Source organism: Leptopilina heterotoma, unplaced genomic scaffold, assembly GCF_015476425.1.
Source record: "Leptopilina heterotoma isolate Lh14 unplaced genomic scaffold, ASM1547642v1 Lhet_300, whole genome shotgun sequence".
Taxonomy (NCBI): domain Eukaryota; kingdom Metazoa; phylum Arthropoda; class Insecta; order Hymenoptera; family Figitidae; genus Leptopilina; species Leptopilina heterotoma.
This window is the reverse complement of record NW_025111004.1, coordinates 689,733-702,185: the sequence shown is the minus strand read 5'-3', so window position 1 is coordinate 702,185 and position 12,453 is coordinate 689,733. Positions and strand designations below refer to the sequence as shown.

General features: G+C 25.0%; 1 protein-coding gene across 2 annotated transcripts; it reads right to left on the bottom strand.

The window, feature by feature from the left end:
- Positions 1-246: 246 nt before the first annotated feature.
- On the bottom strand, positions 247-11,077 carry LOC122504507 (venom dipeptidyl peptidase 4). Of its 2 annotated transcripts, XM_043615652.1 has the most exons (12): positions 10,951-11,077; positions 10,574-10,855; positions 8,854-8,922; positions 8,654-8,706; positions 8,102-8,298; positions 7,512-7,681; positions 7,092-7,195; positions 6,519-6,982; positions 5,847-6,129; positions 1,778-1,972; positions 1,268-1,428; positions 247-687 (listed from the first exon to the last, which is right to left on the bottom strand). In XM_043615652.1, exons 1-12 carry the CDS (start codon positions 10,966-10,968, stop codon positions 374-376), a joined length of 2,310 nt encoding a protein of 769 aa, XP_043471587.1. In that variant the 5' UTR covers positions 10,969-11,077; the 3' UTR covers positions 247-373. The 2 variants fall into 2 exon arrangements, with proteins under 2 accessions (XP_043471587.1, XP_043471588.1); XM_043615653.1 differs by lacking the exon at positions 10,951-11,077 and having other exon boundaries at positions 249-687; positions 8,854-8,948; positions 10,574-10,698.
- Between the last annotated feature and the right edge of the window lie 1,376 nt (positions 11,078-12,453).

Genomic DNA, 12,453 nt, shown 5'->3' with positions numbered 1-12,453 from the left:
CGAAAATTTCGAGTACCCGAAAGTTTCGGGTACCCGAAAGTTTCGGGTACCCGAAAAATTCGAGTACCCGAAATTATTCGAGCTTTTTATAAAGCTCGGCTCGGCCCGAGCTCGGCTCGAGCTCGAACTGAATAGGCTCGGCTCGGCTCGAAAATACCCGCTCGAGCTTCGGGTTTCGAGCTTTTTGCACACCTCTAATAATTATATTTATTTTTTGATTTTATTTTTATTTTATTTTATTCTATATTATAAAATTAGCTATAAGTATTAAATTCACGCTAGGGCAGAGTGTAAGTTAATTTGAGGCACTTTTTTGATTTTATTTTTTATTTTATTCTATATTATAAAATTAGCTATAAGTATTAAATTCACGCTAGGGCAGAGTGTAAGTTAATTTGAGGCACTTTTCCAAAAACTTGTCAATCGTATGATAGAGATGTGAAGAAATACCAGAAAGACTGTGTGTTTCGTCTGGATAAACAACTTCTCGATAGGGAACATCTTTCATTGCGAGAGCTTTACCCAATGCCATTGAATTTTGAAAGTGAACGTTGTCGTCACCAGTGCCATGAATAAGAAGAAAATCCTTTCCACGAATACCTTCGACTAATCTTGTTAAGTCACTTTCATTGTATGCGGCCATATTATCAGTGGGCAATCCCATATATCTCTCGGTATAAATAGAATCTATAAAAAGTCATTAATTCCCTATTATTATATTTCGTTTCACAAGTATTTATAATTAAATTCTTCAAAAATAGCTGTAAATTAATTTCATTTTATTAATTATTAATAATTTTTTAGTTATAAATAGGTATAGATTATAATTATTATTCTTTATTTGGACAAATTTATTCAAACGAAACATTATGCGTAATTATTATTTTGCGATTTAATGAAACTTAATTTGTAAATAAAAAAATATAAAATGACTAAAAATTTTAAACAAGAAAAATAAGAAGTGGCAACAAATGTAAAATAAGAAATATATGAAAAAAAAATATATTTAGAAATTAGAATAGAAGTAAAAAATGAGAAATAATATAAAATGTCAGATACTGTAAAATAAAAATAAAATAAATTCTAATAAGTATAAATATATTAAATTATTAGTGTAGAAAAAAATAAATAAAAGTTACGAGCGAAGAAATTGTGAGAAAAAAATGCTTTTTTATAAATTTTTGTTGGAAAAATGATAGTTTATTATATTTTCCGGGGTTTATTTTCTTCAATTTTTTAAGAGGCGGGGGGGGGGGATTGAAATTACCATAATAAATCCAAGAAACCACGGGAGCGACAGCAATGCCACATTTAAAAACGGAATTTACATCTTTTGCTAAAACCATTCCCGTTGCGTAACCACCGTAACTCCAACCCCACAAGGAAGTTCTATTTGCATCAATCCACGAATATTTTTCTTGCAAATTCCTAAAGAATTAATATTATAATTTCAAATATTTTCAAAATAAATGTTAAATAAATATATATTAATATTTTTAAAAATCTTCTAGTAGTAAAAATTTCACTTATACGTTTTATTTGTCTCACTTAGAAATTTTTATTCTACTTAAAATCTGGAACTTTACTTTTTTGTGTGTCTTGAATAATGTGACTTGAACATTTCACAACTAAAACTTCACAACTAAAAAAAAAATTACAGAGAGCCAAAAATCAAAAGAATATTCTTGGTAAATTTAAAATTTCCGACTTGAATAAATAAAGAAAATAATGAAAAATAAAACAAGGAATACGTTATTTCGCGATAAAATTTACTTACCTTGTTATATCTATTATATCCTGAATTTCAACTGTTCCCAAAGCTCTATAAATTTCAAAAAGCATTTTACTTCCCTTATTTCCACTTCCTCTACCCTCCATTAAAGCGCAAATAGTACTTCTATTTGTTGTCATGTAATGTTCCAGTCCTTGAGAAAAAGCATCCACAACTCTCACTGAATTTGGTCCAGCATAGCTATATATGCACGGAAATGACAACATTAACATAAATTCTAGAATTTTATAAAAGGAAATTTAAATAATCCCAAACAAAAAGATGGCAAAATAGAAATTTAGACAACCAACTGAAATATTGTTTAAATAATTTTAATTCTACTCCAAAATGTTATTAATAATAATTATAAAAATAATATTAAGAATAATAACTATTATTATAATAATAGTTATCATATTAACAAAAATAATATTAATGATAACAATAACAATGGTAATAATAACACAGATTTATAAATTCGGTTCAACTTTTAGACCCAAAAGGCAACTCATTACGAATCTGAAATTAATTTTAAAAAATTCCAAATGGCGGATCCAATGTGGCGGACGAAGAAAATGAAATTACTCAATTTTCTTTGGAACTTATTACTCAGGGATTTTTGGGGTCGTTTTGAAAGATTAAAATCATATTCGTAACCAAAAACCCTAAAAATCTTCGAGTAACAAGTTTCAAGCAAATCCGAGTGGTTTTTATTTTCTTCAGACGCCATGTTGGATCCGACATTTTGAATTCTTAAAAACAAACGTCGGAATCGTAATGAGCCATACTAAAAATATTAAAAGCAGACTATGACTTGTTTTTAAGTAATATATTTTTATTTTCAGTAAAAATTATTAACAGTAGGGGAGACTAGGTGCGGTTGTTACAGTGTGCAGTTGTTACAAATGGAATATCTCAGAAACAGTTAGTTATAGAGATGGGGTTCCAAAGAGAAAAATGTTTAGTTTTTATGTACGAACTTACTGCAATATGTTTAAAAATTATATACAAGCTTTACAAGTAGAAAAATAGGCACATTGGTTTTTAGAGGCCAAAAGTAAATATTCTTCTGCCTGATACTTTTTAAATAATTAATAGACCTTTATACTTAACAAAGTAAATTTTTTTAATATCAATTCTATGAGGATTAAGCTTTAAAAAACTGCCTTGGTTGTCCACATTTAATGTATACTTTTTTAATAAAGTGTTTTATTGTAAAAAATGTACCTGTTGTGCAGTTGTTACAAGTGATAATGAGAACGGATATTTTTTCCAAAATTCAGCAGATTCGTTTAAAATGTAAAATATTTGTCAAAAATGTAATCACACTCATTTTTTATTAAAAATCTCATGGTTTTTCTAAATTCGTCTTCAAAATTAATGAAAAAATTTTTTTTTAAGTTTCTTTCACTTCTAAACAATATTAATGCTGCCATCTCTATGAAACTGTCACGTACTATTACGTTGAGCCAAAAATTATAAATAATTAATAAAAATGGTTATAAAAAATTATTTGTCTTCAATTTATAAATTTTATAGATGATTTTTGGTATTTTAACAACCGACATTCACTTGGTGCAGTTGTTACAATTTACACGCTGTCACTCAAATGATTCTAGTTAATTAAATAATAGATATAGAGCTAAATCAATTATGGCCTTTTAAAACTAGATAATATATCTTTGATTTAATCGTTTGAGCAAACAAATTGGAGTTAAACTTTAATCACAGTAACTGTTTTTATCAAAATTGTAACAACTGCACCTAGTCCCCCCTAATGAAAAATAAATTGCAAATTTCGTAAAAACTTGTCTTGTAGGAAAAAAACTGACTGTAAATTCAAATTCTCCATTAAAATTTATTTTAGAAACAGATTTCTGTTGCTCGGGCCCAAAACCTTGTATATTCCTGTGTAATTACTTCTATTATTTTTATTACTATAATACTATATAAAAATTACTATATAGTATTTATATATATGGGGCTTTCCACGCCAAGTCGGAAATCATTTTGCTTTTGCATCTCAAATTTCAGGAGATACAAATTTTTGAAAAATGTCGTTTTTTACGTAAATTTTTTTTTTAAATGCCTTTAACTCGGTCAAAAATTAATCAAATTGGACGTTTTTATAATGAAAAATTTTGTTTTCCCACTTAGTTTTTAATAAAAATATTTTTAAAATTTTTTAAAATAATTTACGATAAGATTTCAAAATTTTTAAAATAAAATTTCTTTTTTAACAATGTATGTATCGATAAATTTTTTTCAAAATTTTTTCTAAGAAACTAGTGCTTAATTAACAATTTTTAAGCCTTGTCCGATTGTGGGCAAACAATGGGATGTATTTATTTTGAAATTTTTAATTTTTATATTCACTGTGAAAACGGTAGGCCTAACTTGCCATTTGACCAAATCACAATTTTACCCAGAAAGAAGGTTAAGTTTGGAGAGACTCAGTCGGAAAACACATTTGCTGTGAAAAATTTGTGTGATTTTGTCAAATGGCAAGTTAATCATTGGCCACCACTGCGTATATAAAAATTAAAAAATTTCAAATAAATAGATCTTATCGTTTGCCCACGATCGGACAAGGCTTAAAAATTTTTAATTTATTACTAGTTTCTTACAAAAATTTTTTTTAAAAATTGATCCATACATATACATTGTTAAAAATGAAATTTTATTTTAAAAACTTTTAGGGGAGAGTGGTCCTAAGTTGACCGTGGGCCTAAGTTGGCCACCCTGCATTTCTCAGAGATGGTATACTGGACGAATCTATAATTTTGTGGTATGATATATTGATAAACCATGATATAATTTATAAACCTAATTATAATCTAAGATTCTTCTACGCATTGTGAGGACAATAATATTGTTTTTGACCAAAAAAATTTGATTTTTCTTGTTTTTTCGAGAGCAGCTACAAGAGATAAATAATTAAAAATTTCTAAATAAGTGTGTGCGCTAGTTCCTTTATTTAATGTTGTAATAAGAGGTTCTGTTGATTTTTTAAATAAATTTTTTTTATTAGCGTAATAATTTGAAACTTGTAAAAATCTACAGTGGTCCTAAGTTGGCCACCTATTGTTTTTGTTTGTTTTCATTTATGTTTTATTTCTTTTTTGTGTTTTTCATCACGAGGAAGACCGTAAAAGTGTAACGTAGGAATTAAACAAAGACAAAAAACAAAAAAAATGGTTTAAAAAACATTAGAAAAAATGAAGTACAAAAACGCCTGTCTCTACAGCCATCCACCACTGCAAATAAATGAAATAAAATATTGCTTCATTTTCTGAACAAAAATAGTTAAATAATGCGTTTTTATTCTCCTAAATGTATCAAATTTGTAAAATTTCTGCGTAATTGAAAAGAATATATGCATTTCTTCCTTATACTCAAGCGAAAAAAACTGGTGGCCAACTTAGGACCGCTATTTCTGAAATGTCCAAAATGCAGCTTTTCACGATTTATTGTATTAAGACTACAAAAGTCATTCTATAACGTTCTAAATACCACAAAATTATAGCAAAACGATCTCTGAACACTAATATATACTTGGCGAAGTGATTAAATTTCATTTTGTTACTATTTTCGACCAATTTGCTTAGGCGGCCAACTTAGGACCACTCTCCCCTATATTTTATCGTAAATTATTTAAAAATTTTTTAAAAATATTTTTATTAAAAACTACGTGAGAAAACAAAACTTTTCATTATAAAAACATCCAATTTGATCAATTTTTGACCGAGTTATAAGCATTTAAAAAAAAAAATTCACGTAAAAGACGTCATTTTTCAAAAATCTGTATCTCCTGAACCGCTTTATAAATTTGAGATGCAAAAGCAAAATGATTTCCGACTTGTCATGGAATGCTCCATATATTTATTAGGTACTATAATACTATATTTATTACTATAATACTATATAAAAAAAACTATTTCTCCAGAACTTTTTTTCAGTATAATACTATTATTTAATTATTATTTATTAATATAACAATTGATATAAATATACCTAAATCTATTTATTAATAAACAATTTTTCAATATTTAATTAATAAAAAGGCAAAACTCACACTTTTACGAGCATGGGGTATTTTTTCTTCTCATTGAATTGAGGTGGTAAAAATAATTTGACTTCACATTTATATCCATTAACCGTGAGAGTAATATCTTTTATAATGGGTTGTAATCTCTGCGATAATTTGTTTCTTAAAATACGATTGCTTTGCCAGGTGAAAATTTCAAGTCCAATGGAATTGTAAATTACTGTTGTTGACGGATCTGGTCCATTGCAAGTTAATGCATAAAATGATTTATCTAATGAAAATTTTGCATCCGCATATTTACACTGTCTGCCTGAAATATTCTTTATTTATTTATTTGAAATGCATATTTTTATATTCAGTATTTATATTTTTTTAACACAGAATTTCAACGTAGCGAGGTGCAATATGAATTTATACCAATAGTTAGATTAAATTACAATTTAAAATGTTTAAATAGATTATTTGACTATTATCTAATTCAATAATTAAATTGTAAAGTTATAAAGTTAATGAAATTATATTTGAACCAATAATTTTAGAATTTGAAGCAAATGCCATTTAATTGATTTAAATAAAATTTTTTTGATTTAAGTGAATATTTATTTATATTTGACAATAGATAAGTAATCGATAATTTGAATCAAATCAATTTTTTCCAGTGTATTAATAAACTTTCTAAAAAGAAACAAAAAATCGTACCTTCTGGACTTTTATGATCGCACGAATGACAAATTGGTTCTGAATTATGAATTATTGACACAGAATAAAAATTTCTTTGCGATGGCAGTTCGGGAGCAGTGGCCAAATAATAAACTCTATTGGTATTCTCATCAATTCCAATAATTGACAATACATTAGATGTGCCAGGTGTTAAATCAATTAGTGCATTATTTGTCATTTTCAAATTCAATCTCGTCACGTGCATAAATTTACCGGCAGAAGTGCGAGAATCTTGATTGGCAAGAGAAATTAAATATCCCTTATTGTGATAAAATAATTCCGATGGACTCAGCCAACCATTCCATTCATTTAAGGATAAAATATATGTTGATTTCCCATTAAGATCATAGGTGACTATTTGAGAAATATTTTGTACTCTATTTGTCCATGTGACAATGATTTTATTATTTGTCATCCAACCAAAATTGTACAACAAGTGTTCTCTATAGAGGAAAAAAATTTTATTTTGCTTTTTTATCATTTTTCTTCTACATTTTTTGTGTTTTTTTTTTTAATTTCTTTCTTTTTTGTTTTCTTTCTATTTCTTTTTACCTTCCTACGACGTCAACTGGTGCTTCTAATACTTGGTAATTTTTTGATGAATTATTCGTTAGATTCAGTAGATTTAAAGTAACAGTTGGCATTGTACTGCCAGCCTGGAAATTGAATTAACAATTAATTGAATTGTAAATTCAAAAATAAAATTTACAATTTTTATTTCCTAAATTTTTAATTTTCAAACACTGAATTTGCATATTACTAGCAAGTATTAAAATTTAAATTCAAAAACTAAAATTCATAATTTTTATCATTTCTTAATATTTATTCTTTGGAATAAAATTTGCTTGTGTATTTGTACCATTATTGTATTTCCTGTTGATTAAATGGTAAATTTCAAGATTATTGTTTCAAATTTCGTTTCAAAATGACAAAAAGAAACAAATTCATTTAAACTGTGAAATATTGTTATACCTTCGGGTATTTTAATTTCATTATTGATGGATATTGACTATTGAGTTCTCCAGGTTTTCCATAAATCGAATAAACGGCATCTTTTACTTCCGTGTCGTTAAAAGTTGCAAATAAAAGATATTTTCCATCCGAAGATACTTTCAATGCACAATCCGTCTTGAGAACATCCTCTAATGGTAATATTTTATCAAGCATAAAAATAAATTATGCATTATCGTTGACAATAAAATGGTTTTATGTCAATTTTACCGAAAAATTAAACTTTAATAGAAATTAAACATTAATAGAAAGTAAAAGAATTATACTTAAAAAATTAATATTATTCTTCTTTTTTTTATTATAATTTGATTACGAACAGGAAAGCCATTTAGTACCTAAGTATATATTTAATAATTACTTAATAAAAATATATTTATCTTTTCATTTATTATTAGTTTAGACAAGGAAAGTAGCCTTTGCTTTTATTTTTGTAAATTTTTAATAAATATTTATTAAATATAAATAAAATTAAATAATCATATTAAATAGAAGTAAATAATTTAAATAAGAATTTCATACATGAAATTTTTTAATTCTAAATTTTTTAATACCTTCGTAAACCCAGTCGGGCACTCCATTGTAAATTATTCCCGGTACACCGTTGAAAGTTAATCTTCTGATATTTATTGAATTATTTACAATTTGTCGATAATAGATATCGTTGTTCATTACGTAAAACAGATCATTTTCAACCGAAGACCATACAGCAAGTGATACTATTTCACCATTTGCAATTTCTGACCATGATCTATTTATTGACAAAAATTTTTACAATTACAATTTGAATTTTTTCTTTTATTTACATTATAATTTATTATTATATTATTTGACCTCAGAAATATTTCATAATATCGCTTTTCGTTTCGTGTCATATTTGTTTCTTTTTTTACAATTAATAATAAAAAAATGATAAAATAATAACAATGACAATAATAATAATAGAAATGAAAATTTATAATAAATAGAAGTAATAGAAAAATATTTTTTTAAATAAGAACAATAAAAATCATTGATAGGAAAAAGAATAAAAATTTTTAAAAACTGTATTAGGGGAAATAATTTTATAAATAATTTAAAAAAATAATTCTTAATAAAATACTTACTCTCTTTGAAAATCATACACCCGATATTTTCTTAAAGTTGACATTCTGTAAACCTGAGAAATTAAAAATTATTAAATTAAAATTCTTTATATTCTTTTTTATATTATTATTTCCTTACCATTTCACAAAGCAGATACTTGTAAAATAAAAATGTTAATTTTTCAATTTTTCGTATGCAAAACTTGTATGGAAAAACTTACTTTAGAAATTAAACGACCAGCTAAGAGATACGATCCATCGGGAGACAAATTAATCAAGGGATTGCCTTCCTTACAATAAAAAAATATTTAATCAACTAAAAATAACATGAATAACATTACATTAGAGGTAAACAAATAAATTTATCACTTAATTATAATTTTAAAATTATTTAATTAATAATTAAACTTTATTTAATTAAGAACATTTAAATTATTATGACGTCGCAGTTTGTGCAAACCATGCGTCCTAAAACTGTGAATATTCTAATTTATTAATATTTTATTATTAATATTTAAAATAAACGTTTTAAATTATCTATTTTGAAAAATAATATTTAAATATCTAAATAAAAAAAATAATGAATAAAAAAATATACCGTCAACTGGGGCTATTTTGTGCATCCGGGGGCTATTTTGTGCACGCGAGTTTTTTATTGGAAAAAATTATTAAAATGAATTATTTTAATCTGCTATTTTGTAAAATGAAAGTTTGATTACATGACAATAGAGAGCACTAAATGTTATTATTTAATTCTTTGGCAATTAAGAGAAAAAAATTCCTAAAAACGGAAAATTTGTTTAAAAAATTTTGAAAGTTCGGAAAAATTATACCAGATCTTCTAGAGTTTTAATGTGTCTCATAAACTGTGTTAGATATTTGTTTTCAATTGTGTTGTGATGATACATACGTAATGCGCTAACTTTTTATTCATTATTTTAAGAGAAAAGTGGAAAAAACTGAAAAACCAGGATTCCATGGGGCTATTTTGTGCACTTAAAAAAATCAAATATTTTTCATAAATATTTTATTTAGTAAGTAAAGAAGATTCTGTTTATCATTTTTATACATTTTTGTCTTACTTTTCTGTCAAAAAACTGTAAATACGTTAATTAAAATCATTAAAACGATTAAAAGCTCTACCGGTGCACAACGTAACCTCAAAAAATGAACATTAATTAATATTTATAAGTTTTTCAAATTAGTTTTAAAACTATTTTCTCGTTTCTCTTAAAATAACTTGAAAATCATATTAGATATTAAATTGTTATCTATTTAACCTTAAAAATATTTATTTCAAGTTTTTTAAAAATATCATTCAAAACCATTAAAAAAGCTCCTATTGAAATGATGTTTTAAAGTTATTTATAAGTGTTTAAACGATCATTTTATAATTATATTAGTATATTATTATAAAATATATATTAAAAAAGAAAAAAATTTTATTTACTATCTGTGTAATATACAATTTAAAAAAAGATTGTTAATTTTTAGTAAATCCAGATTTTAGCAAAATTTTAGTGCTTTATTTTACATTTTTTGTATAATATATCTACAAAAAAAATTTTACTAGGTCATTCTTTTTTTAATTTACTCTCAAATATATACACAAAAGATTTCATGAAGCAGAAACGATTAAAAAAATTGTTTACGCAACATTATAGAAAAACAAAGTTCGATGCACAAAATAGCCCCATCCCGGGAGTTATTGTGTTCACGACTTTCAATGACTATAACTAAGACAAAAAAATTTTTTTCTTTGCAAAATTTATAGGAAACCTTCAAAAGGATGTCCACAACATATATCAAAAGTTGATTTCCTTTATTCTCTTAATTCTGAATTTAAATAAATCTTTGAATAAAAAAAAAGCTATTTGGTGCACAAAATAGCCCCGGTTGACGGTATGGTAATTATGAAACAAGAAAATCTAAGAAACTTACCAGTGCCGATGAGTTAAGAAAAACTTTGGTTTTCATTGTTTTCACGTCAAATGTAAGTAGATCTTTTGTTTTTGAATTCTTATACAGAATTAATGTCGATGAAATCCATGTCCCATTGAAACCCCTCGATGAGAAACTTCCGTCGAAAGTTTCTTCAAGAGAATAAGGAATTGGTTTACTATAACGATATTCTTCTTCGATATTTTCGTCTTCAGAAACAATTTTATCAAGTTCAATTTGACATTGACTTAATTTTATTAGACGATATAAAAGAAAAATTATCTAAAAAGAAATTAAATATTGAAAAGAATTAAATTTCAAAACAAAAAAAATTAAATAATTTTAAATTTAAACATAAAAAAAGTTATTCAACGCACCAAGAATAGTTTTGACATATTGGACAATAATAGAATAAAATGGTTTTCTCTTCAGTAAATTACTAAATACTGATTATCATTTCAGAATCCATTCAATAATTATAAATATCGTCAATACCAAATAAACCGTGACAATATTTAGATATCACTATCAAACACGTGATTTGTATTATTGTTTGTTTATTTATTTTTATTTGTTCTTCATTAATATTTAAGATAAGATATTGTACTATAAAGATTCAACAATTAAAATTTCTAAATAAAAAAAAATGTTTTTATCTCAATCTTTCCAATGACAATGTACACAAATTCATAAATAATAATTGAGGACACGCTGCAACTGTCAAGTGCTGCAAAACTAAAGTTAGACTGACATCTCCATAAGTGACAATGATTGAATAATAATCCCTCAAATTAACTGAAACTGGTCAACAAAGTTTATCTTATCATTTATATCTCGCGCATTTTCTTCTTATAGATCTTAAATAAATTACAATCTAAGTACACTTAATTATAGACGAAATCTATTTTTTTAAATATTTTTTAAACATCTAATAATTTATCATCTCTTTCCATATGTGCTTATTCAGAATATAAAGTAAAAACATACGAATTCGAAAATTAACCTTTTACATCAAATTTCAAATTGAACTTTTGTACAATTGTTTTACAAATAATTACTTTTATTTCGTTTCATTGAGAATAACTTTTTTAATATTTTGTTCTTCTAATATGAAAAGTATTATTGATATAAAATTATAATATTCTTGATAATTTAAAATCTGACTGAAAAGGTTAATTTGCGAATTCGTTTGTTTTTACTTCTAAATAAGCATGTAAATTTTTATTATAGTGTACAGGATAGATACAGTAACTAACTATTATATTTTTATTATAGAAACGAAAGTAAATAAATATTTTTAAATAAATATATTACTCTTATAATTATAAAAATAGATTTTGTATGCGCATAATTTATAATAGTATAAAAAACTATTAATTAAAATATATATCAAACAAAGTGTAGGTAAAATTAAAAAAAATTAAAACACAATACAAATTTATTTAAAGAGCGCCTTAAGATAGGCAACTGCTATTACTTCAGCGTCTCTTACTTCAACGCGAGAAGAAATCAACAAAGTGATATATCATAATTAAAAACTGATTCACTCTAAATAAAAATAAATAATTTTGCTTTTATTACATTTTATTTACGAGTTTCTTTAATCGTAAAATCATTCCAAAACATCAATAACTTCTTTTTTAAATAAATATTTAATCATTATTATTATTATTATTATTTCATAGGAATTAAGATTTTCAAAAAATTTCAAATTCAAACCTTTTTGAAATTCAACAACTTATAATAATTTAAATATCCATACAATTTTTCAGAAAAAATAAAATTATTTATACAAATTTTAATAAAATTCTTCGCAAGAATTGAGTTATTTTTATAAGTAATAAAATTTGTCACATGAATTCAATTATTTAAAAAAATAT